The 23,964-nt window shown below is 37.4% G+C and overlaps 1 protein-coding gene across 1 annotated transcript in view; it reads right to left on the bottom strand.

Moving 5' to 3' along the window:
* TNIP3 (TNFAIP3 interacting protein 3) overlaps positions 1-23,964 on the bottom strand; it is a 59,987-nt gene that overhangs the window by 24,461 nt on the left and 11,562 nt on the right. Inside the window, exons 3-7 of the mRNA XM_085323865.1 lie at positions 15,510-15,642; positions 5,208-5,294; positions 3,638-3,727; positions 2,476-2,541; positions 1,025-1,156 (exon numbers count right to left, since the gene is read on the bottom strand). Coding sequence (XP_085179991.1) covers positions 1,025-1,156; positions 2,476-2,541; positions 3,638-3,727; positions 5,208-5,294; positions 15,510-15,642 — 508 coding nt within the window. The remainder of the gene's footprint in view (positions 1-1,024; positions 1,157-2,475; positions 2,542-3,637; positions 3,728-5,207; positions 5,295-15,509; positions 15,643-23,964) is intronic.

Below are 23,964 nucleotides of genomic sequence, written 5' to 3'. Positions count from 1 at the left end.
TGTTCAGTGTTTCGCTTATGAAGATAAAAGTTTAGGGCTTTGCACTTTTTCTCCTGCAGCAGCTAACACACATCTTATCTGAGCATGGAAGTGATACATTTGCCACATTGTTTCAGGTTTGTTTCCTGCCATCAAGTTTCCTACCAGAATAGAGAATCCTGACTTCAGCCCTTAAAACTCAATCCAGAAAATCTCAAGAGGGTTTATAAAGTGCGAGGTACCATGAGATCATATTAAATTAGAAAGCACTAAACTCTGTAGTGCTTGTAAGATATGGCAAACAAACTTCTGTGTATACATTCAACATATATTTGCTGATTGTTTAGGTTGATCGGTTACTTGGATGGGAACTTAGCTTCAAGGATCTACCTTTAGACGCAAATGTCTATACAACGGCTGGTGCCTAAAGTCTTCAGAGAGATGCCTAAGCAACCTCAAGATGAGTTGAACAGCTCTCTAGAATAGAAAACTACAGCTGATCTGCTGAATTGCTTTCCACACTAATGACTGTCCTGACTACATCTCTAATCTCTAAGGGGAGCTTGGACAGCAGCTCACATGTAAAAGGTTACACTGTCAATACCAAAATTCAGGTGTTTGGAGCTGAAATTCATTCCTTGAGTACGTATCTTCACACATTTTGTATAACASCTACAACATCCCTATCTCATTTGAAATCACTAAAGTGTTTTCTTTCATTCAGTACAAAGAAGTTCACCCACAAACTGAACAGCTAGGAAGGAAACCTCTACAGAATTCATGTCAGTCTGCTCTTTACTCCCCCACACATACTATGTTCTTGGCCTATTTCTATGTAAATGACTGTCTCTCTATACATAGCCCTCTGATCAAAACCAAGATCATCCACTGCTTTGGATATAATATTGAAGAGCACTCAACACTACAAGCTCATCTAATTGCCATGCTACAACCTATGCTATGCCACTCACTAGAAAAGAAAGAGAAGAGACAAGACAGCATTCAACACTGAGCACAAACAGGGTAATGGAGTGCACCCTCCTACCGTTTCCTGCAATGGCCCTTCTCTGCCCAGGACTCGCAACCTCTCAATTTCTGGATGATTTCGATGCCTCTCTTCCTCCAGCTCACTGACTCTCCTCTGTGACATGTCCAGTTTTGCTTTCACTTCTGTCAGCTGAAAAGCAAATAACATACCTGGTGGGCTGACTGGGAATCCTGAATGGCACAGCATCACTAAGGTGCTTCCAACTCCTCCCAGCTATCAGCAGATTAGGGTAAAGAAATGGATCTAGCTGGACATAACGTTTCCAAGGGCTTATTTCTGTCTCCCCATCTCCAAGCCCTGCTACTCTGTGTGAAGTGAAGGTTCTTAATGATTCTGGGTGATTTCTCTGATAGTATTAACCCAGCTGGCTCCAGTACAGATTTTACTGCCAAAGGTCATCTATCATGGGTCTATTTCCATTTATGAATTCTCTATTTTACTGTTCTTTTTCTTTCTCTTTGCAATGGGGGCTCCTTCTGTAGTGGCAAACATCCAAAGCCATCTAATCAAACATAATATTAAATGAGGAAGAACCATTCAAATTCTTCTCTATGCAAGGTATTCAAGGAAGAAATGATCCAGGTCTCAGGAAAGGTTACTGAGAGATATTAGAGATAAAATTTTCTTTATAAGCACGATGTCACTCTGAAAACTTCCTTTTCATAGAAAGAAATGAGAGATGAGAATGTCAGTCACTGAAAGAACTTGCATTTTGGAATATTAAACAAAACTGTAAGCAGACAGTTTCACTAATCAGTTGATTACAATGTCTGCAACAAAGGTGCCAAACAGCAGAAGCAAGGAATGAAAGCTATGGCATCTTGACAAAAAATAAAAAATAAAAAAATAAAAAAATAAAAAGCAAATAAAAAGAACCAACTTACAATTGTTTTATTAAGATTTTTATATAGGGTGGTTTCTAAAGGATAAAAACCCTCTGTACATACAGAGGGTGGCATTCATTGAGGAGTTCCCTGAGAGCTCCCCCATCACAGAGGGCCTCAGTGAGCTTCCAGGCTTCACAGGCCACAGTGAAAGGTAACAGGAATTGGAAGAGACAGGGTGAAAACTAACAGATGTGTGACAATGAAGAGCAGTGCCTGGGCACACCAGCCACTGCAGGCTAATTTTTAGGGAACTGTGCTTTCTAGTGCGAGGAATTTCAATTACCTTGTGAAGGGCAGGAAGATTTCTGCTGYTATGTCCACCACCCTAGTCCCTAATATTTTAGAGATGACTTGCTTTCCTGGTCATTTTGACCTACTGAAGAGTGTATACACATTAGCCTTACTTTTATTAGGAAGCTTTTCTCGTTATGTGAGCTAAAGACAAAATAAACGTGATACTGTTTTTGCAGACACTGACTAGAGCTTTGACTTGTTGGTATTTACACATAGACTAACAGCAGGTGGCATTCATACTCAAATAGAAGGAGTCAACATTTTTACCTTTTTTTCGTAGTGCTGTTTCATGCTTCTAAATTGATGATCCCACTGCTTGTTCACCTCCAGAAGCTGTAATTGCCATCAGGAATTCACAGTAAACAAAGCTTGTTTCAGCATTCTCAATAAATTAAGACTAGACTGGCTTTCTAATCTTCTAGCTATGAATGTTCACAATCTCCTCATCATCTGGCCAGTTCATACCAGAAAAAACAAGTCTACAGTTCGGCAAGCTTTATGGSTCATCTGCCAGTTCTTTGCTATTTCGCTTAAGGCGCATGAATGTTCAGGAAGTAACATTCAGGAAACATGCAACTACACAATCAACTACAGCTGAATCATTTGTAACACTGTACAATACCCAGCTGTAATTCCTGTATGGCCAAGGACTTTCTTGTCAGTTTACTTTAAGTTACATGTATATATTTATAATCAAAAGGAATTTTTACTTTGTGCAAACCCTGCTTGCCTTTTTCAATACTACTAAGCAATCGAGCAAGCCTCAGTTGGGGAAGATTGGCCAGTACCATGCAGGTAAACGGCTGGAGCAGAGTTAGTGTGCGTGTGCACTTTTACAGTTTGCATTTCAAGAAAGCCAAATAGCGCTCTCAGAAGCATGCTGCTTTATGGGATATAGGGTCACTTTTYAGGATGTTCAGCAAGAAAATAACTTCCATTTTTCTGCTACATGTGACTAAGGTTCCATTTGTTACTACTCACCTGGTTCTTTGGCATTTACAGTAGAGATTAATAAGAAAGTTTGCCCTCTGCATCATACAAATTTCTGCTCTTCTAGATTCAAAGCTGTTTTACAATAGGGCATCATTTACTTTTAGTAACAGCTCTCCAAATATTACCCTGCCTAACTTGGTAGATATAAGTAGTACTATCGGAATTAATTTAAACCAAAGTTTAAGTGCTTACAGTCTTGGGGCTGTTAAGAAATGCAATGCGTAAAGTCTCCAGATAGAAAATTTCTCTCAACAGTGCAGGACAAGATTTTCATAGATAAATTATAGGTCTTATTGGACTTGCTGGTGAAACCAATTGCAGCATATGCACAGTGTCAGTAATGGTGATAATACATTCATTGATCTTCTGCCCTGGAATTACTAACATTGTAAAGTCAATCTAAGAAGTTACAGTTGTGAAGGATACTTAAAATTACCTCTCGTCTCTGTCTTTCCAGTGTGAGGATCTGTTGTTCCTCAGAATCAGCTGATGTAGTCTTCTTTTTGGTCAGTAATATGTGCTTTGACTGGAGAAAAAGTGCTTAAAAATGAATACTTTCAGCATCCTTTACCCAAGTGAAGATCATCATAAGAAAATCCCATCCACCCAGCCATGTGCCCATAAAGAAATACTAAAATAGCAATATTTTTTTACATGGCATTTATGTTTCAGTTCCTTTACATCTGTTAATGGCAGATGCTGAAGTGTACACCTGCTTTAAGTTCTGCTTCCTCTGTGCTTTAATGCAGCCATTATGCAAACAGAAACTGAAATAAGCAGAATTATGTCTATTTGCACCATCTGAGATGTAGAAAACAAAACAGGAATTCAATTATCTCAAAGATAGTAATATAAACAACTAGCACAAGTCACACAAGTTTAGCAGAAATTAAAGTGGGTGTAAGTAATTAGCATTAAAATAATTAGTCCTGTTGCCCCTGTAAGGGTTTGAAGGGCCAAGGCCATAATTTTTAGCACAATGGGTTCAAAACAAGCAATAAATAAAACGAATGGGCCATTTGGAGCTATTAGGAAATCTGTTCAACTTGAAATTCTTTCACCTTTAAAAGTTTCGTCTTTTAAACAYGGAGGTTAGTCCATACAGGACAAAAGCAGCCTCAAATTTATAATGGTAATGAAGTAGATCATAATTTTCTTGAAGTTTCTATGGATTCTCATAAAAGTAAACCTGATCTATTAGATATAATAGATCTATACATACATACACCCAGATGCATACAAACACACGGAGTAAGTGAACTGTACTTGGAAAAAGAGTACATGTTCAGGAAAACTCACTGTGACATCGGATACCTGATAATTTGAGGAAAGGCTTGTGTTTTTTTTCCCCCTTCTCTAGTCTAAATTCTCAATCAATAACATGAGAAACTGAAAGATAAAAGTCCTCCATTTCTGAGTTCTTAAACCTCCCAAAATCATTTTTTTCTTCAACTAGAGAACTTAATGTCAGCCACCAAAGAAGAAGAACACAGAAGAACACAAGACTGTTCTCTATACAAAATTAACTTTGTTGGCACAAGATGCTTAACTTAAAAGCAACTGAATAGCTTCACAGACTACAATGCATGCGTTGAATTGCTTTGAACAATCAGAGCTTTAGTCATATATTTAAGAGTCTAAAGAGTCTTGTTATGGTCAATACGATAACTCACAAATATAATAGCTGGCCCAACTGGCCCAAATACTACTCTCTGAAATTGCTAGGCCACTGAAACGAACCACTTTCTACCCTTTGTAGAACAACAAATTAAAATGATCTGATACTTTTATGGAAAAGAAATACCAAGGAAGATTTTCTTTCTAAGAATGTCACATCTAAAAATATTTCTGACATTTTCTTCTACTTTTAAACAGCATAAATCATTCAGACAAATCTACTACAATTCATGTCAATCTACAATGCGACACACATGATATATGCAGTACTTTAACCCATTCCTGTTAATCAGGCAGCATTTCAGAGGACCGGTGAAACATTCACTTACTTCTAACTGCTCTGGTGGAACTTCCATTTCATTCACATCTGCCCATGCACATCCAAAATGTCTTAGAACATTTGTTTCACTACAAGTCTTTGAAAGAGAGAAGCAACAAAACAGCTAYGTTAAGTTGCCTAAAGGAGCGGGAAAGAATACATGAAGACACAGAACATACACAAGGGCTGTCTGTGCAAGCAGCCAAGACTAAAAAAAAGGTGATGGAATTTTGATTTTAAGCTTTTCCTCCTTCCTAGCTGGGGTTTCCCAGAATGTTTAAAGCACACTGCCTATGACTAATATCCAAGGCACAACAGTACTTTGTTTCATGTATATGTAAATTACAATAGACCAGACAATTCACCCCTGGGAGAGGAAGTTGCATGTATAAGGGAAGGAAGGGTAAATTTTTCAGTAAATAAGAGGATAGAGTTTTCTTTCCTCAGAACCAGAGAGATTTACTTCCAGTTGAAACAAAGCATTTAAGCAAGTATGACAAGTATTAGTTGACAGTAAGGGAGTGTGAATTATCATGATAGAAAAGTGAGTGAGTCATGCTTCCAAAGGAGTAACAGTAAAGTTTGTTAACAGCTGTAGGGAAGAACACACCCATACAAAGCCCAAGATGTTTTGGGGAACCCCAAAATTGGAAAATTGACTTACTTTCCCCTGAAGCGAAATTGGAAGAAGTTTCAGAACAACAAATTTTGTTATTCTTCCCTTAGGGACCTAATATTTGCAGTAGTAGTCACTTACTCCATCTAAGCATGCTCCAGTCTCAAGATACTCCAGTCTGTTCTGAACACTTCAAACTTATGCCTTAGTTTTCCACTTGGAAAAAGAGGCTAATACTACCAAATCAAACTCATAGAAAAGACTAACAAATAGAAGGCTTCCACTAAATTTTCAGATACAAGATCAGAAGGAAATAAAAAAAACACAAAGTATTGCCCTCTTCAGTCTTAGAATTCTGAATAGTAATGGTTTTGAGAAGGAAATCTAAAATAAATAAATACATAAATAAATAAATAAAAATAATAAAAAAAATCCTTTTCCTTATTGTGGAAAGATCCAAGGGTCCGAGGTTTTTTTCAGCAGAAGTATATCTGCTTTCCAAAGAAAGAAATAAAAACTAATCTGTACAATTTAACAAAAAAGAATATAAAACCTTTAGATTAAAATAAAGAAATAAATAAAGAATTATACAAACTACAGTAATTCTTTCAAATGATGGAATTTTATAATCATGTTCCAAAATTCTGGTTGGTAATGTGTGGCTAAGCATATCCTTTTTTGTAGGCTATAAAACCCARTTTGGAAGAAAGCTACTATTTAAAAATATTCCCACATCAAATATATCCTGTCTACCTTGATGTTCCTTTTAAATTTTTCAGTTTTATGGAACAGCTGGAAAACTTGTGAAATATAGTGAAAAAAATTAAAAGATAGCTTTAGACAGATTTAATTTTAGATTCTAAAAAGAAGTTATTCTATCCATCAAAAATAAAAGATTTCATTTATGTCTATACTAAAACTAGTCTTTGGGCAAATATCCCCTTCCAGATACAGCACTGGTTTAAAGACAGACAGACTATCCCATTATGACTGGTAACAACAGCAATTTCTGCTGTTGTTTTTTTGCCATTCCTGTACTGATTTCTSTATTGTAAAAAAAATACATGCCAGTAACTATCAGACAACGAAACAAAGTTTACTGTTTTAACCACCTAAGTAAAGTTAACTGAAACAGGAAAGCTATCCTCCTGAAAACAGAAACGCAATAAGGCCAACTTTTAAAACGAACACACCACATTACATGAGAGAAAGTAGTAATAATTAAACTGTAAAATCCCCGGGGGGGGGGGGGGGGGAGAGAGAAAGAGGAAGGATCACACATTTTAAAAACAAGATAAAGTATTGTACTACCTTTATTAAAGGTTTATGTTAAATTAAAGCTTTCACCTAATGACTTCAAAGCCCTTTACAAAAGTAGGTAATAATTCTATTTCACACATAGGGAAACAGATGAATTGAATGCTAAAAGTCATCCAGATGCTAATGTCAGATCAGAGAGTGAATGACATTGCTTTCTTACCCACAGTTTGTCTGTGGCTGTCACAGGTACTTTGCAATGTCCATAAGCAGGATATCACTGCATAATGTGTTTTCTCATYCCCAAGAAGAAAAAAAATATTTTTTCAACTAAAGTTACTGCACATGAAGAATCAAAAATTAGATCACCTGCTAAAGGAGAGAATAAAGTCACTAGACATAAATAGCTGGAACAGCAACTATTTATCATCCGATTACAGTGTCCTGGTACCTTGTGTAGCATCTGCTACAGTCCTACAAATAACCATATTAATCAYTATTAAAAAAGAATGATCATCTCTTGGAGCAGCAGAGCTGAAGGTTTTTGGAGACTGCCATTTAACTTGCAGCATAGGGTTGTGATCTGATCAATGCTACAGTAAATCTCAGCTAATTCCCCTTCTCTCCAGTTCCTCTTCTGATGCGATTAATTAAAATCCAAAAAATGTTAGTGTTTTCATGATACTGTTGTGTGAAAAATATGGATTTCTGCTGAACAATAAATATCTCAATAAAAAGTGAAAATTATAGGGATTCATTAGTTGTGACACTGTTCCTTTTTAAAATAGTTTCAGGGAGTTTAATGAAAGGATTGCTGAAAAAAATCTCACAGTATTTTGGAAGAGAAGATGGGGCAGGCATTGGGTCAGAGAACCTTGGGCAGTTTTATCTTCTTTGTCCTGAACAAAATCTCAGTCTTAGGGAGGGGAGCTAGTGGACTATTCAGTAGTGAGGCCAGAGCACAGAACAACTGGTGTAAAATCCAGAATGACACTATGTCAACTCAGGAAGATCCTTGGAGAAGGAGACCCAAATAGCCTCTAAAGAGAGCCTGCTACTGGAAAGAGAGCATTTTATAAGCCCTGTTGCCGAGAGCTGCCTGAGCTTTTCTCCAATTTTATATTGCTATTCTACAGGAAAACAGGCCTACTCATATGAACTTGTTTGTGCAGGGTTTTGGGATACTCACACCAGTGCGTACTGAACACCTAGGTCAAGAGGCAGCAGGGCTACTGTGAAAGAGAGCTGGGAGAGAGGTGAAAATCTTGGAGAGGTTGAAATAGTAGCAGTGTCTCCATGTCTCTGCCTTTCAGTGACAAACTCATGTGCCCGTTAGTCCACTTTTGGTCTATATACAGCTAAGACTATCACAGTGACTGAAYAATAAAAGCCATCATCTTTTCCCACACTAGAGTTACATGTAACAAACAGCAAAACTTGAAKAAAAGCCTCAAAGCAGCTATTCAGTGCTGCAGTTCTTAGCATTGTCAGTGAATAAAATTAACACCAGCCTATTTATAGGCCAAATATTTCAAATAACATTATTATTTTATTTGAAAAATATATTCTTCCCTGCTAACAATCAATAGGCTTTAAACAAGGGCTGTCTGTATGGAAACTTCCGCTTGGTTACTGGTATTCCACCCTACATATACATGTTAAAAACAGTGCCAAAATTCCCTTGCACCATCTTCCCCTAAGACATTGCTCTTCACACAGGGATTTTAAACAAAATATGACAGAACAGAAACAACATTAAGTACTCTTCAGTATCTTACTAGGCAAAGCTGGCATTCTTGTGGATAATTCTGATGCACCTTTGCACAATGCCTAAGGTCAGCTGTTTTCTAAAAACATCTAAAAACAGCACCAGCTATTAGAAAGAGAAGAGTATGTCTGAAACTAAAAGAACAGAATAAAAGCTGAAGAGCTGAGAGAGCGACAAAAAGCTCAGGCTCYTCAGAAGTGCTGGAGTTCTTCTAGTGAAAACTTAAAAATGTTCAAACAAAATTGTTTTCTCTCTCTGAAATCAACTGATGACAGTGAATAGAAAGATGAGAAGGTATTTATTTTCTTTAGAGTTGCAGAGCCAAAGAYACTTGTTTAACAATATACTGCTATGCAAAAGAATAACAACTTAGTTTTAAGAGTGCGCTACTGAGATCTAAAGTATATAAAAATCCTTGAAAGAAGAACTGTTTTGAGAGCAATCATCTTTCAAAAGTCAAAAAAGAAGAATATGTTAAAGTATTTATAATTGGTTTGAAGCTGTTGAATCAAACATGCACTTTTAAATTACTTGTAGAACTCTGGCTCAAGAACAGACTGTAAAGGTGGTCACAAACAGAAACGAGAATTACTTACAGATCCAAACTAACTTTTAAAAAGCTAATAAAATTTGCCAGTCTGCAAAACATAACCAGACCAACTACAGATTTTGCTGGAAATTTTTACCTACTGTGGACCAAACTAGCAAGCTATAGAGTCACAGGAAGCCCAGAGATGGCCCCCCCCCCAAAAAAAAAAAAAAAATGTTAGATAGGGTGTCTACAAAGTGGAAGTGGGTCTTCACAAAACATCATGAAAGCAAGTCCTGGCTTCTTGTCTCACCTTTGGACAATACTGCTATGTTTGTTAGAAGTAATACTATTTAGCAAATGTCTAAAGAAAAGGATAGGATATAGCTGAGGAGAATTAAAGTACACCTATTCTGCACTGTGAAAAGGAGCTCAGGAGCGTTCTGTGCAGACAGGACATCAGCACTAGCAAARGTCAATGCACTCCAGAAACTGAGCAACTGTGAACAGCTTTTGACTGAAATCACACTTCAAACATGGACAGGACCCCTGACTACATACATGCTGGACACTGCAACGCAAATTAGCACCATAACTAGCTTTACTGTACCTAACACTGCAGTAAATGAGTTTGCAGGTGAAAGCTAGTCACTTTGACTACAGTCAAAAAATRTAAGTTACTGTGATGAAATCATTCCTATTTCAGCTGCTAACATGCAAAAGTCAAGATTTGCTAAATGTGACTTTACAGCAGTAACCAACTGGACAGCAAGGGCTATAAATTCCAATCTAATGCTTACATGAACCTTAATTTCCCTAGTTATTTCATCTCTTCCTCTTAAAATGAAAAAAATAAGTTTATATCGTGGCATTTACTGGTAAGACAGAAAGACAGACAGAAAGACAGACAGAAAGACAGACAGAAAGACAGACAGAAAGACAGACAGAAAGACAGAAAACACACCGCAGGGAACAGTCTTAGTGGGAAAAAACAAACACAAACTTGATAACCTCATACAGTATTTCCACCTCTGACTTCTCCATGAACACATGCCAAGCCACACAGAAGTCTGCAGTGGACTTGGGTTTCTTTTTCTAGTGTTTCCAAAACAAAGACTTTCATCCAGCTTGGATCTCCTCCACATCTTTTAAGACAAGTAGTACCTTCTCTTTTGTCTGCTTTTAGTCCCTTATTTCTGCTTCCATTGTCTTGTAAGAAAATCACTTCCTCCACGTGCTCCTCCTATCCCAAACAAGGAGATTAAATGTTACTACTCCTACTACTGGGCTGTGACAGGCAATTGTGGCATCAGCTTCCACTGAAAATAACTTAACTTCTTTTTATATTTGAGCATWATTCAAGTAAAAATGGAAAATAAAGTAGAGAAACTTGGAGTAGATTCTACTCTCCAGAAGAGTAMGTGAAGTTCTGTAACTTAAGGAAATGAAATTCATACAAGAGTATTTACTTACTTTCTTTAGAGAGCTGATCAGATCTGGTTTCTCCTAGAAYACCAACTGATTGCTTTTCTGTTTCAGTGTGTTATAAAAATGCTTCCTTAATGTCCACCCAAGTCATTCTGTTCCTCTACTTTCACTGTAACATCACTATTACAAAGACCGATCAAAGTGTGATGAAACGTATGAAAAAATACTGTAGCAAACGAGCTTCCACCCGCCAAGAGTTCAGGTAATAGTCAGAAACCTTCTGTAATGTCTATGAATCATAATTAATATTTAAATTTTCTGAATCAGTATGAATTCTTAGTATGACCTTTACTCTTTTTCCCTCCTATTCTTGACACTTTTCCCCCTGCCTTCCATACCCACATTTTCAGAATACAAAGCACTATCTTTGGTATTTAGGACTTCTGTGCATGCTACAGATGATGGTGACAGAGCAGAACTGATGACACATATTTTGAAAATCGGACTTGCAGTTCTGATCACTTTGGCAGACAGCATTTGTTTTATCTTTCATTTTTGCTGTCTTATATTAAAGACTGAAATGAAGGGAGAAACATCTTCTATGGCAAGCTCTTTGAGCGCACTTGGGGAAGAAAGTTTCAGATATCTCTGAGTGTGGCAACCAAGAATGTCCAGCAGCAAGCTGGGAACAGGAAGCTCATGCAGAGGAATTGTTGCGAGGAGCAGAAATAAGCTAGCCTCTCAGGTATGATGGAAAAAATTTCCTGGGGAGCAAATGGGATTAGGCAGGATTTGCTGCCTCTCAGAAACTCACTGATTTAACTCACAAGTGGCAGCACAAAACTGCCTGCAAGGGCAGAGTGGGCAGAACTGCTTAGAAGTGTTTTATTAATTTCAATTATATTCTATAATTTCCCAAAGTAATGGCTTCAAAAGTTCTTTTTCTTTTGTCCTGTTTAAAAAAATCCTCTCTCATATTCCAGGAAAACCTGACTTTTCTGAGCATAAAAGCCTTTTGATCTTCTTTGGAAAGCTCACTACTGGGGGAAAAAAATACATCAGAGCTCCGGCCAAGTCAGAATCCTCTCCCAAACACTAATATGACAAGAAGCTAAAAGTTTTCATTTTTAGAGTGCTGGATCTTCATTCTGGGAAAGGTATCGGTTACATTATTACAGAACAGGCACACCCAAATTAARATAATGAAAGTCACCTGTCACTTCTGAAAAATCTTGGCTGTTCCTTAATTCCAGTGAAACCGAGATCCGTTAAAGTGCTTGATTAGAAGTAAAAGAGAATCCTTCCTCAATGATGAGAAAATGCTAAAATTGCTTAAGTTAAAATTTAGTAGTTTCTGGGGAGCTTTCTGCTGGCTTATAATTTTGCTAAGCTTTTGTTTTGGCTTTGAAACATTCTCAAAACCGCTCTGAAATCTTTTAATCTATTTTGAGYAGAAGAGTTTAAAATGAATGTTTTATTCCTGAAACTGTTATTGTGCCAGCAGTTCTTGCCACAATATCCATATACACAGCTTAAAAATGTGCTAGATTGCTAAGAAGCAGGTACTAAAGATTCAGAATGGGARTCAGCCTGTCTTCCCATCCTGGCGTACATTTTGAAATGGTAAAAACCAAAACATTTTAGTTACAGAGTAAAACCAACCTTTAAAACAGAAAAATCTAACYCTTCCTGTCTGTGACTTTGGTCTAYGTGCTTCACTCAGCCACAGAAATGTGTTATAAAGGGATTTTCCCTTGGTTAAGTATGTCAAACAACCTCTTGCATATTGCTCAGTCAGGTGCTTGAAATTCTCTAACAGAAAAATAARTGCAGATATGAAAGCATACCTTAATATGTGGGAATCACAAAACTAGAGCAAGGTGCGGCTTCAGTGTCAGCAAAGCATTGAACAGTTTTCTCTTTCAGAATTTCCTTTATCCATCGTTTTCCATCATTGGCAATGGAACTAACCATAAGTGCATAGCTGCTCAAACACCTAAGAGTTTGCAAACTCTAGCTCAGCAGATGAAAACTCCAATTTCATGATACAATTGCATGAAATTTTGTAATTCAAAGTAGCTTGTTTGATCCAGKTAGACAACATGGTTGTTGCAAGCGCAGATAGGCCTTGCAAAATATTTTCTCTTATTTTGTACTAAAAAAAGTTTACATGGTTGAATGCTTATTCATTTTCTCAAGCTATAAATGATCTAACAAAACACGATAACTCTTCCACTAATCCTTGCTTTAACTTATGTTGACACACAACTAATTGTTTTAATTGTTACTGTTCTTTTCTAGTAGATATTTTTATCTCCCTGCCCACCTCTCCCAGAAAATATTTTCCTGGTATATAAAATCTTGATGAAGCTGTAAGTACTGAAAATACTCTGCATGCAGTACAGATTAGTACATTTTAGTAGTATTTTTGATCCCTTTGGCCTTCAATTTCTCCATCTAAAATAAAGAATAATGAACCATCTTCCTGAGGAATGTTTTGAGGACTGGCAGTTTAAACACATTACAACCTCTGCAGAACTAGACCTTAGAATTCTTTTCATTCATCTATACTTGCAGCAATACCTAAGTGATGCTACAAAAAAAAAAAGAGGGAACAGGTAAGTAGATGTGAATTAGAAATTACATAGAACAGCACCCTGACAACCAGAATTAAACTACTACAGATATAGAAACTACAGAGTGAAGGAAGTGCTGCAAGTTAGTTCTGCTTATCCTGCACACCTAAATTTTCTCTCTCAGATATTATCATGGCCTTTAAAGCAATAACAATATATATTTTTATGAAAAAACATTAGAGAAAAGAGAAGGCAGTAAAAGGGAATTTGTTTAAAGACACTTCCAGTCCTGAAAGTGCCTGAAGCTCAGAAGAATATGCCATTTTGCAGCATGCAATTTATAYTCTTCATCTCAGGATAAAAGTTACAGAATAAAACAAACTTGCTGGCTCTGCCAAATAACTTCCTGATAGAATACTCAGTACTGTGGTGAAAGATACAYATTTGTTTCATTACATCTTTATCCTAATTCCTAAATACTGCCTTTTCCCTCGTTTCAAATCTAAATCAGCATCTCATTTCACAAACTATGACCTTCTGATTTTCTTAAATTGGTATTTCATATCCTTCATAATAGGAAGTATTTTAGTTTTGTTAAAAATATTACCCCTTTTCCCCAAAATATATAATCCAAAACGTGTGCTTCTAGCTTCTTATACTGAGATTGTTGGACTGTATCACAACTGTGAACTTGTCACTAACTTAAAGTCCAGGTCAATAACCAGCTAAGGAAAAAGATATTTGCCTTAAAAGTATAAACAAAAAATAACATATTTCTACTGTGGAAACATCATAAACCTTCCACCTTTCAGCTATGAAACACATGTCCACAYGTGCACACACACATCTTTCAAGGGCAAACAAATGCTACAGATGGAAAAAAAATGCTACAGATGAAATATTGCCACAGCATTTTATGGGAAATACAAAAAGGGTTAAGGTGAGCACACCCTTTTTCCTTTCTTCCCCTCAGATCCTTTTCTATATCTCTTTCTGTTGGAGAGAGACTAATGGGTAGGGCATTGAGAGTTTCYACAGAATTTTCGCACACTGCTCTGCACAGTAACTGCGTATTTCAGTGCTGCTCGATTCTGCTCTCTGTGCTGACTTCTGTTTCACTATTCTTATTTCTCCCGTGGAGCTGGGAATCCCCTTTCCTCAGTGTGGGTTCTCTTTCATTATGTTTCTAATCCCACTGGTCTGACCTGGGGATGTCTCTTTAGGCTTAGCTCTGTTCATGCCTCAGGGTCATGAGTCATTTTAGAAATGGTGGTTTRTGTGTGAAGAGAGCTATGTGTAATTTCATTCATCATAGTCATATCTTCTTTACCTTCTCATTAATTTCCTGCATTACACTTAGGGCTACTGCCTTCAGAGATTTCCTTTCCCTTTATTAGAGTCATGTAGGCAGGTGTGTCATCCCTCTCAGGTGGCTGGAATTCAGAGTTTAAGTGTTTCTCTCCTGCACACCTTTCACTCCTCCCTTTCCAGTTTGCATAAAACAAGAATTTCCTTTTGTCCTCATATTGCATGATAAAAAGCAATTTGCTATATAAAGGAAAAGAAAAACCTAGATTTTTTTTTTTATCATACTTGTTAACCTTTGCATCACTTCAGACAATAAAGCTCACCTTAGCAGGTGGATTATAATTTTCTGTTTATAATACCACAGAGATGTGGGGTTAAAATCATAGCTTTCCTCTTCAAAGTCTTGTTCCTATTTTTCTAAGTGCCTCCCTTTCCCTCCCAAAGATCTCTGTCCCCCATTTCTCTTCTCATCCTCATTTACTTCTGAACTATTGAACACAACAACTTAGAGAAATGTTTGTGTTCTYAGTGTATGCAGTTTTGTGGATTATCATTATCCAAAAGCCAGAGCTAGCTACGCAGGTTGGCACTCTGGACAAATTGCTCTTTTTAACTGGCCTTTTTAAGTATTATAAAAAGCATCTTCTTATTCAGTCTTCCTCATAATAGAAAGTAGCTGTATCAGAAAAGGAAAAAAAAAAAAAAGCGCGAGTTCAGTGAATCATTTCAGAAATCAAAAAGTTTCCTATATAACTGTTTAAGTGACAGGGAATGTCCCCTTGATGTTCTTCCTTCACAGATAAACTACTGCAAAAGAAAACTACATTTACCTTAAGGGAATGTGAAGTTCTTTGACTGTTCAGACATTCTTGGGCAATAGGTTCAGGGTTCTCATACAACTGGGAAGTGTTGTTCTTCTCTATCAGATTCCTTATTTCAACATCAAGCTCTTTGCTTTCACATCTGCTTAGAAAGAAATAACAACATTATATGTTGCAGTTAATGCACAAAAACTTGACCTGCAGAAAAGGTAAATACCAGCTGTCTTCATAATGTGATAAAATACACAGCAGAACCAGGTTTTTACAAAGCTTCCCTGCTACACAATCAGAGGAGACTTGAGCAGAGTCATACATAAGGAATCCTTAAGTGCTTTGTGATAGCAAAAGAGCAAATGAAAAAAAAAATTTTTGAACTCAAAAATTAAGTGTCTAGATGACAAAGTTTTTTGATATTTTTATGGAATATTTCATAATATAGCTAATATGCATTTTCAATTTTTTCCTGAAAATTCCTTTTAAGAACATCCATATTTTGCAACAATGGATCTGTTCTCTACTCTAGAATACTTGTTTTGTGGGGAAACTGTGGGTATTTTTCAGTCTCTCTGCAGACTCTCTCTGAGTCTTTCCTCTCYAGGTCTGAGGAAACTCAGTCCACTTAAGGGCCTGCTCCAAGTCTGCAGAACAAGCAATTAGGGACAATTCACTTGATATACTTTAATGTGACAGTGTGACTTTCAGAGAAAGGGCAGGGTATAAACAAACTCCCCCAAAAACCTAGACTAAGGTAAGCTTTCAAAAAGTACTACTTTATTTTGCAAACACAAACCTTCATTTCCTAATTAGCCTAAACCAAAACTTAAAGTAGTGCATCACCAGACCATGAAAGCAAACTGTAAAATTCAAAGGCATTAGCAACCTGTTATAGCAATATCACATCTTGGTTTAGGCAGAAAATGTTAAATTCTTCATTTGAATTACCAGAAACACTGAACGTAGTTAGAGTTTATCAGTTATATTTATTTCAGTTCAGACAAGCAATTCCTAGGGATCTCACTGCATATTCCAAGGAAAATGTAAAGGGACTAATGATAAARTTATCCAATAAGCAAACTCATCTATCCAAATCATAAAAGCAAGCAACTGTGGTGAATTTCAAGCTGATGGCATAAAATGATTCACTTTATTCCCAATATTTACACACAAAGACCATAACAAAACTAAATTTTTATTAAGTATGAATGCAAAACTGTTTGCAGAGGTAGACACTATCAAACACTATCAAATAAGGATAAGTAAAACCTCAAGAGCTTTGATTTGACTTACTTTCTAGTAGTTAATCTGAAATTCCAGTCTCTGACCTGCCATGAGCCTTGTCCATGTTATCAAGCACAGAAATCAATACAGTCTTAGAGTGGGCAAACACATAGCAAGTCGTTCTCAGCTATGTTGCCTGTCAAATACTCTTTCTCTTCAAACTGTCTTGCCTATGTAGGGTGTGTTTCTAGGGGTAGACTTGTTCCATAGGAAAAGGTATTTTTACACAAGGAATGAAGAACAAATTTTTTTAGCCTGAGAAAGACCTCTAATACCAGAGCAAATTGACATGATTTTCTTCTATGCAGAAACATATTCCCTTATACCAATTCTGGCTATTTTTTGCCAAAACCAGAGTGAGTTCGAAGAAAGAGAGTACCCAACAGAAGACTACTAGACATTTTTAGACCACTCTAATAGGTTATAGTTCTCTTTCAAAGTCGTGATAAACAGGAGAAGTATTTTGTTGATGTTCATTCTCATAAGCCTCATGGAGATGCAGTTGCCTGCAGCAGCTTAAATTTCTGTGGCAGTTTCTAAAGCACCAGYTATGTGCGCAGTGGCAGGTGAGCCTTGGCTCCACCAGCTCTCTGTGGCACCTTGCAGGGCTGGGTTTACAAGCAAGGTCATTTCAGCCCAAGGTCCACTCCCAACCTACATGCTTCCTAACTTCCCTTTCAGTTCAACTCTGAGGAAATAAGGAAGACCTGAGGCATGCACAGAACCAAGAAGGAGCCACAAGCCTCATCAACACAAATGAGCGTTATAAAGAGAACTACAGGAGGAAAACAAAGAAATTTGAGAAAGAAATCAGGCTTTTTCTGTCTTGCTATAAAGTTGCAAGACAGTGGAGACCAGTGAAAGTAGCACTTTTTTTTTTTAAGGCAATTTTGTGCTAAGGTTCTTGGACAATAACTTCTCAGGCAGCATCATGACCAATAGCTAGGCTTAGAGGCTTCATTTTTAATCAGCTACTCAATAAGAACTTTGCAGCATATGTAACGCACCCTTCTCCTCCTGCTTCCCCCAACCAAGTGCACTTCCCTAGAAAACAGTAGCTTTAGCTTATTTGGACTTGTGCCCCTGCACCTGGTGAGAGAGACTTGAGTTTTATAACTGAATTGGGTGTGTCCTGTGCAGAGAATTCAGTGTGTTTGAGGATGTTTGGAAGAACTGAGAAGTTACAGCATGGGAGCAGTCACTGTGGTGCAGTTTGGGGAAAGTGAAATGATATTTACACAGCCCGGGAGAAACTATTGCAAGAACCTACTTAGAACCCCTAAAATATGGCAAAAGGAGGGGAGAGATTAAGTAGAGCATATGAAGTGTTACTGAGCAGTATGAAGGGATTTAGCTGTTAAAACCACAGGCCAGTATTTTCAGAGTAAGCTTTCAGAACTTCAGATTCTTTACCTATGCTTCGACTCCTGAACAAAGGTAGGCCAGCTGCTTTCCTTTTTCCCTGCTTCACACACAGAGATCTACTGATYCTGCAGGATCTCTGCAAGATGAGTACAGCAGGCAGCTTACTGCCTCGTGGGCAGGGAACACTGGCCTACAAGTGGCTTCTCATAAAGGGTGTTTTGCTCGCTGCTCAGAGTTGCAGTCGCTGTCCTGCTCCACCTTTGGCGACAAAGCCAGCCAAAGAGTTTGCAGGCTCCGGTACTATCCTGGCCACTTTTCATCTTCACTACTTCTCGATTGCAAATTACAACCCTTAACTCATAATACAACCATCTCACCTGACTTAGTCAAAGTAGTCATGATTTTTTTTAAACCCTTTAAATCAAAATAAAGTAGCTTAGAATAAAACAATTGTTAAGAGAAATAAAGTAGCAATTTTGAGATGCAGTCCTGAGGACAGAAAAAGACCAGCAGTAGCATATGGCAGGAGTGCAGTAGTAAGTACTTAGGCAGGCTGCACTGATCTCCCCTGGTGGTTCAGTCACAGTGAAAAGAAATGTGTGACCACAGCCTTCGAGATCTGAGCAGGAACCAAGCTGGGAAATGCCCCATAAAGACGGTGAGTTGGCTTTGAATATTTCCTTTCAGTCAGGAAATGTTCATTTCACTGCTCTGTTACTTGCAGTTTGTCTCCCACTGTAGCTGTACATAGTTTTTACCTTTGTTTGCCACCTTTTAGTCTTCTCTGCTTTCTCCCTTCTGGGCAAGAAAAGGAACAAGAACCCACTGTGCCAATATAAAAGGAAAGGAACCACAAAAGACTTGAATGCTTGCAATCACATTTCTGACATTATCGTGCAAGTCAGCAAATTATTTCTTCATCTGGATTTCTGAGTACCCTTTTTTCCCCCCCTCTGTTTTCACATGAAGCTCTTTCGACCAGAAACTATCCCTTATTTTATTTATATTTTACAAGAGTGTTAGCCAGTTTGAGAATTGAAAGGATAACATTTCACATGTTTCATGGTAAATGTAAGTAATCAAATCTGGCACACAAATCCATTTTACAGTCCAGACTTTCACAGTACACAGACAGAGCGTTTGAGTACTTCAAGTTAATGGTTATTAGGAGCATGACAGAACAAGAAGGTTCTTAATGATTATTTGAGTTACCCCTGTTGAGCTGTAGAGGGCACTCAATGAAGCTGTCACAAAAAGCAATTTTTCCCAAACTACTTTTGGTTTTGTAAAGCTCGAAGATACATTTCTATATCATTAACATCCTTACTACATTGCCCCTTTTCCAAAATTTTCTAAAATAAAGCACTTCATTTTCACTAATGAAATGACATTTCTCAACAGCACAGCAAACAGCAGACAATCTGTTTGTTAGAAGTAAATAATAAATATGAAATCCATTAAAATTTTGGAGACATTATATTTTCTTCCCTTTTGTAAAATCAACCATCAGAGAATACTAGAGGCATTTGTATCTGATCATAAGGGGCAAAGTAGATTCCCTCTATATGCAAAAGTTTTTTGAATATAAGTAGGAAGATGTGTGAAATACACAACTCACCTTACTTACATAGCAAGTTACTATTAAAGCAAAGACTGTAAGAGATTATAAACTTAACTCCTTTAAATTTTGAGTTACTTAATTATTTTTGCTGGGAAAATTAAGACTTTTCACATGGAAGCAAAACATACAGATCTAACAGGCAAAAGCAGCTGGTTGTTCAGCACAAATTTTAGCAGATTGCAAGAGAAGGAGAGAGCTCACTTTTGTCTCTTATTTAAGAAGTAGCCACCAATATGGTTCTAGTCACRTTCTACAAGTGTAAGACATTCCTAAGCTCTCTTCTCTTCCTTCCACAAGTTGCCATATCCTTCAAGGATTTCATCACTGCTAGAGAACAACTTGTGCACCATGTATTCACCTTGCTGCCTTTAAAATCATTTTCACTTTTTGCTCTACCTTCATGCCATTTCAATTTCTAGGGTTTAATGGGTTTTTTATGGTTAATTATTTATACATTGTTACATTTTCTTTACTAAATTAATTTCTCAGCTGTGAGCCAGAACAAAATGGTGCCCAGCCCATGCTTTGTATATGAACAGTACTGAAATTCCTAGGCAAGTCAGTGCCATGCAATTAAAAAAACTCTGACTTTATAGGGTTATGCTATGAATTGTTAGTTGTATATACACACAGAATTTTATTAAATTATGCACATAATGGAGCCAGAGCAAAGCCTATCACTAAAATCAAAATTTGGCAGCACCATAAAGGAAATGTGAGGTGTGGAAATCAACAGCTTCTAATAGAGTTAAGTGCGCTTACAGTCAAGTATCTCCTGGATCGAGAGAAGAAACAGGAGACAGAATGACTCGCACTAATAAAAGCTTTCATAATGAAGTAGTAACCACTTAGGGACTGATGGCCTGCTCCCATGGTCTTTTGATGAGCCTAGTGCTTTGAGCTTTTGGCAGCATAGACTCAGAACCAGAAAAATACATGTTTACTGAATAGGCAGGTACCAGCTCTACAGCCTTCTCCTGGGATATCACTTGAGAGCTCTTGAGTCTCCCTGGTTCTCAGTGGGAATCAGCATTATTGGTTATTAATAACAGTTATGTGCTGTGCCAACAGTGGACATGTCTACAGTTTGCATTTATTGCAAAACATAAATTTAATATTCAATGGATATAACTCATTTGAAATAATTTCAGGGCTTATGTGCTGGGGTTACTCTCATGTGATGGGTGAAAGCACAAATACACACCACAAACAATTGTGAAAGAGCTCTTAAGCCAGGATTTACAGCCAGGCTCCAACACTACAGAGCCATATTTTGACAGGAAATTAATTCCAGAGTCTAGGGGTTGAACATATGCTTCATCCCCCTGGGTGGGCATTGTGGGCATGGGATTATTTTTTCACTAAGCCTGCTGCAAAGAAGAGATCCATAGAAAGAAATGTATTTTCTGCATTTGAATTACGGAGAATGAACTGAATCAGATAGAATTTTTTTAAAAAGGCAAATTTCAAGGCAAAGCATTTTAGCTAATGTTTCCTCTATTACTCATCAGTGTACATGGTAAAGTACTGGCTTCCTCTCTGGAAAAGGCCTAGTGTAAACATTAGGACATTTACATTAAAAAATTCTTCTGTTAAGCCTAAATGACAAGGAATTTCCAGTCTAATAACAATGGGAAGAACAAGTTCTTGCCAAGGAAATAAATCGACTTTTCTTCTGGGAAAGTTTTGGAGCCTCAAGAGCTCTTGTTACTTTAATAACAATTAGTAACCAGATCCTGAGCTGACAGACAATAGTTACAAAATTAGGCAGCCCCTTAAGAATCAGTGGGGCTATCCTAGTATTCAACATCTACAGGTTCTGACTTCAGTCACATTTTAGGCTGRGAATTCAAGACAGATCTCTTGAAATTGAGCTTTGCTAATTCTACATTCTGCCTCATACATAAGAGAGAGTTTACTCAGCATAAAGTATACTGCATTCGTGCAAACATACAAAAAGAGCAATTGTCTTAGTCAACTCTGAGGATATATATGCATATATATATATATATGCATATACATATACACACACATTATTTTCTTTTTAAGAGAGGCTGAAACTTACACAATTTCATATTATTTCCAACGTAATTCATCTTCTAATTCAAACTTCACTAAAATATATAATTTATCCAATATCTCTAAAACATAACTGGAAAGGCAGCCACTAGYTGAGATCTACCTCACAGAAGAATGTCATTCTCTTTAGAGTGTAATGGCTCAGACTATGAAAAAAGCGCTGGCACTGTACTTGGGAGATAAGTGTGAGATCAAAAATAATCCTGCTCCACCCTCAAGAAGAGAGCTCCATAATGCAAGGTATATGATAGGAGTTAAACATATACATACTGGGCTGTAGCAGAGAAACCTCTTCAACTTTCGCTCAAATCTAAYCCAGCCAAAACATCTGCCTATCACCTCATAAACGTTCCAACACTTCTGTTCCCTTTATCACAAAGGAATGGAGCTTTTAAGGAACATTTAATAGCCAGCAGCTGTTTGGTTGTCAAATGCCACATCTGGAGAAGCTGTGCACTGTTAATGTGAACAGAAACAATTATTCTTTAATAGTTTTGCCTAATTTTAAGAATTACACAAATCACAATAACAAGAGGTGCATGTTATTAATGGAAACACATCTGCTTTCTTTGAGAATAAACTAAAAAAAGTCCCAGTAATTAACTGAAGCTGAACCTACAATTTGTTCTATCTCACTGAACAACTTAGTATATAGCTGCTTAGTATTTTCCAGAATTAAATATTTCCCTGAACAAATATGCTTCATACAAGAAAAAGATTAGCTAGTTCACGTTATTTAATGTGGTATCTATCTCACAGTTCTGCTCTCCTGTGGGCCTGAAGGTTCTAGTACTTTGAACAGTGTTTCAATATTACTGCCTCACTTCTCTATCTTACAGCTTCTCTATCATATGTAAAGACAATAAGATCATTCCCTTTTACTTAGATCTTTTGCTTCATAACAGCATAATTAAATATTAAATTTATTACTGATGGACAGAATTTGGGCTGAATCCAAACTCCAGGAAAGCCAGTGAAATGACTTTCACAAACTTCGTAAGGCTTTAAATGGCACGTAAGTGAATTATGGGCAACTATCTCGCTGGAAAAAGTAAATGGAGCACATTCACCCAGATTTATCACCCAGCACTCATTTAGCTGCATGGGGATCACTGGGGGAAAGGGAATTGAAGTTTTGGCATGAAAAATCAATCAAATAGAAAATTCTGCCAAGTAAAGCCATCAGATAGCATGCATTTTCTGAGAAGGTGAATTCTTCCACTGAAATACACACATGAAGAAAGCTGGTGGGAGATGGCAGTAAAGTCTTGAAAGATCTGAAAACTAAGAGTTATTAAGCAAATACACGGAGACAAATCTAAAGTAGATTAAAAATTGCTAGTATTTTTTTCAAGTACCTGCTCTTTTTCTATGAAGAGCAGTAGTTAGAAAAACTTGAACCCCGTTCTAGGGCATTCTCCTAGCCTCACTACGCCCCTTTCTGAAACACGTGCTTCTGCAGACTGTTCTAGACTGGCTGTTCCATCAYTGCAGCCTGAGCACAAGGTGTCTATTTAGATCTTATACGTACTCATTCCTGCGGAGAGCTGCAATTCTGACATACTTGCCTGGTTTACATTTTTATCTAGCACTTCACACCACTGTTCGTTCTCTTCCTGTACCAAGCATAACAAACAGTAAGACCTACGTGTGGCCCATCTTGCATTCTAGTTCACCCTTGGGCAGGAGTGTGAATGCCTGACTGACCTCTTACTGATATGGCATCATAGCTGTGCTGCCTCCTGAAAGAAAACAAGTCTATGACTGATTTAGGTCAGTCTCTCCCATGCAGACCTGAGAGATTTTCAGTTATCTATCAACAATGCAAACAGAATAAACAGAAAAATAGCACCTGGAAATTCAGCCAAGAAATTTAACACACAGTAGCTGATAGAGGACAATCAACTTTGTTAAGTCAAGTCAACTTCTTGTCTATGGTAAATGTTAACCAGCCTAAATAAACACAGAGGAAGCTTGCTGCATAAGTGTCTGCTTCACAGTTTGGGCGCTTGAACTGCCAGGGACTGGCATATACTTTCACCAGGGATCCTATTATCAGAAGGGAACCTAACCATTCCCTCCTTTCATGGAGACAGCTTGTGACAAAGCTACACTGGCAAC

This window comes from Rhea americana, unplaced genomic scaffold (assembly GCF_003343005.1).
Source record: "Rhea americana isolate MKP2758 unplaced genomic scaffold, rheAme1 scaffold_89, whole genome shotgun sequence".
Taxonomy (NCBI): Eukaryota; Metazoa; Chordata; class Aves; order Rheiformes; family Rheidae; genus Rhea; species Rhea americana.
This window is presented reverse-complemented; position numbering and strand designations above follow the sequence as displayed.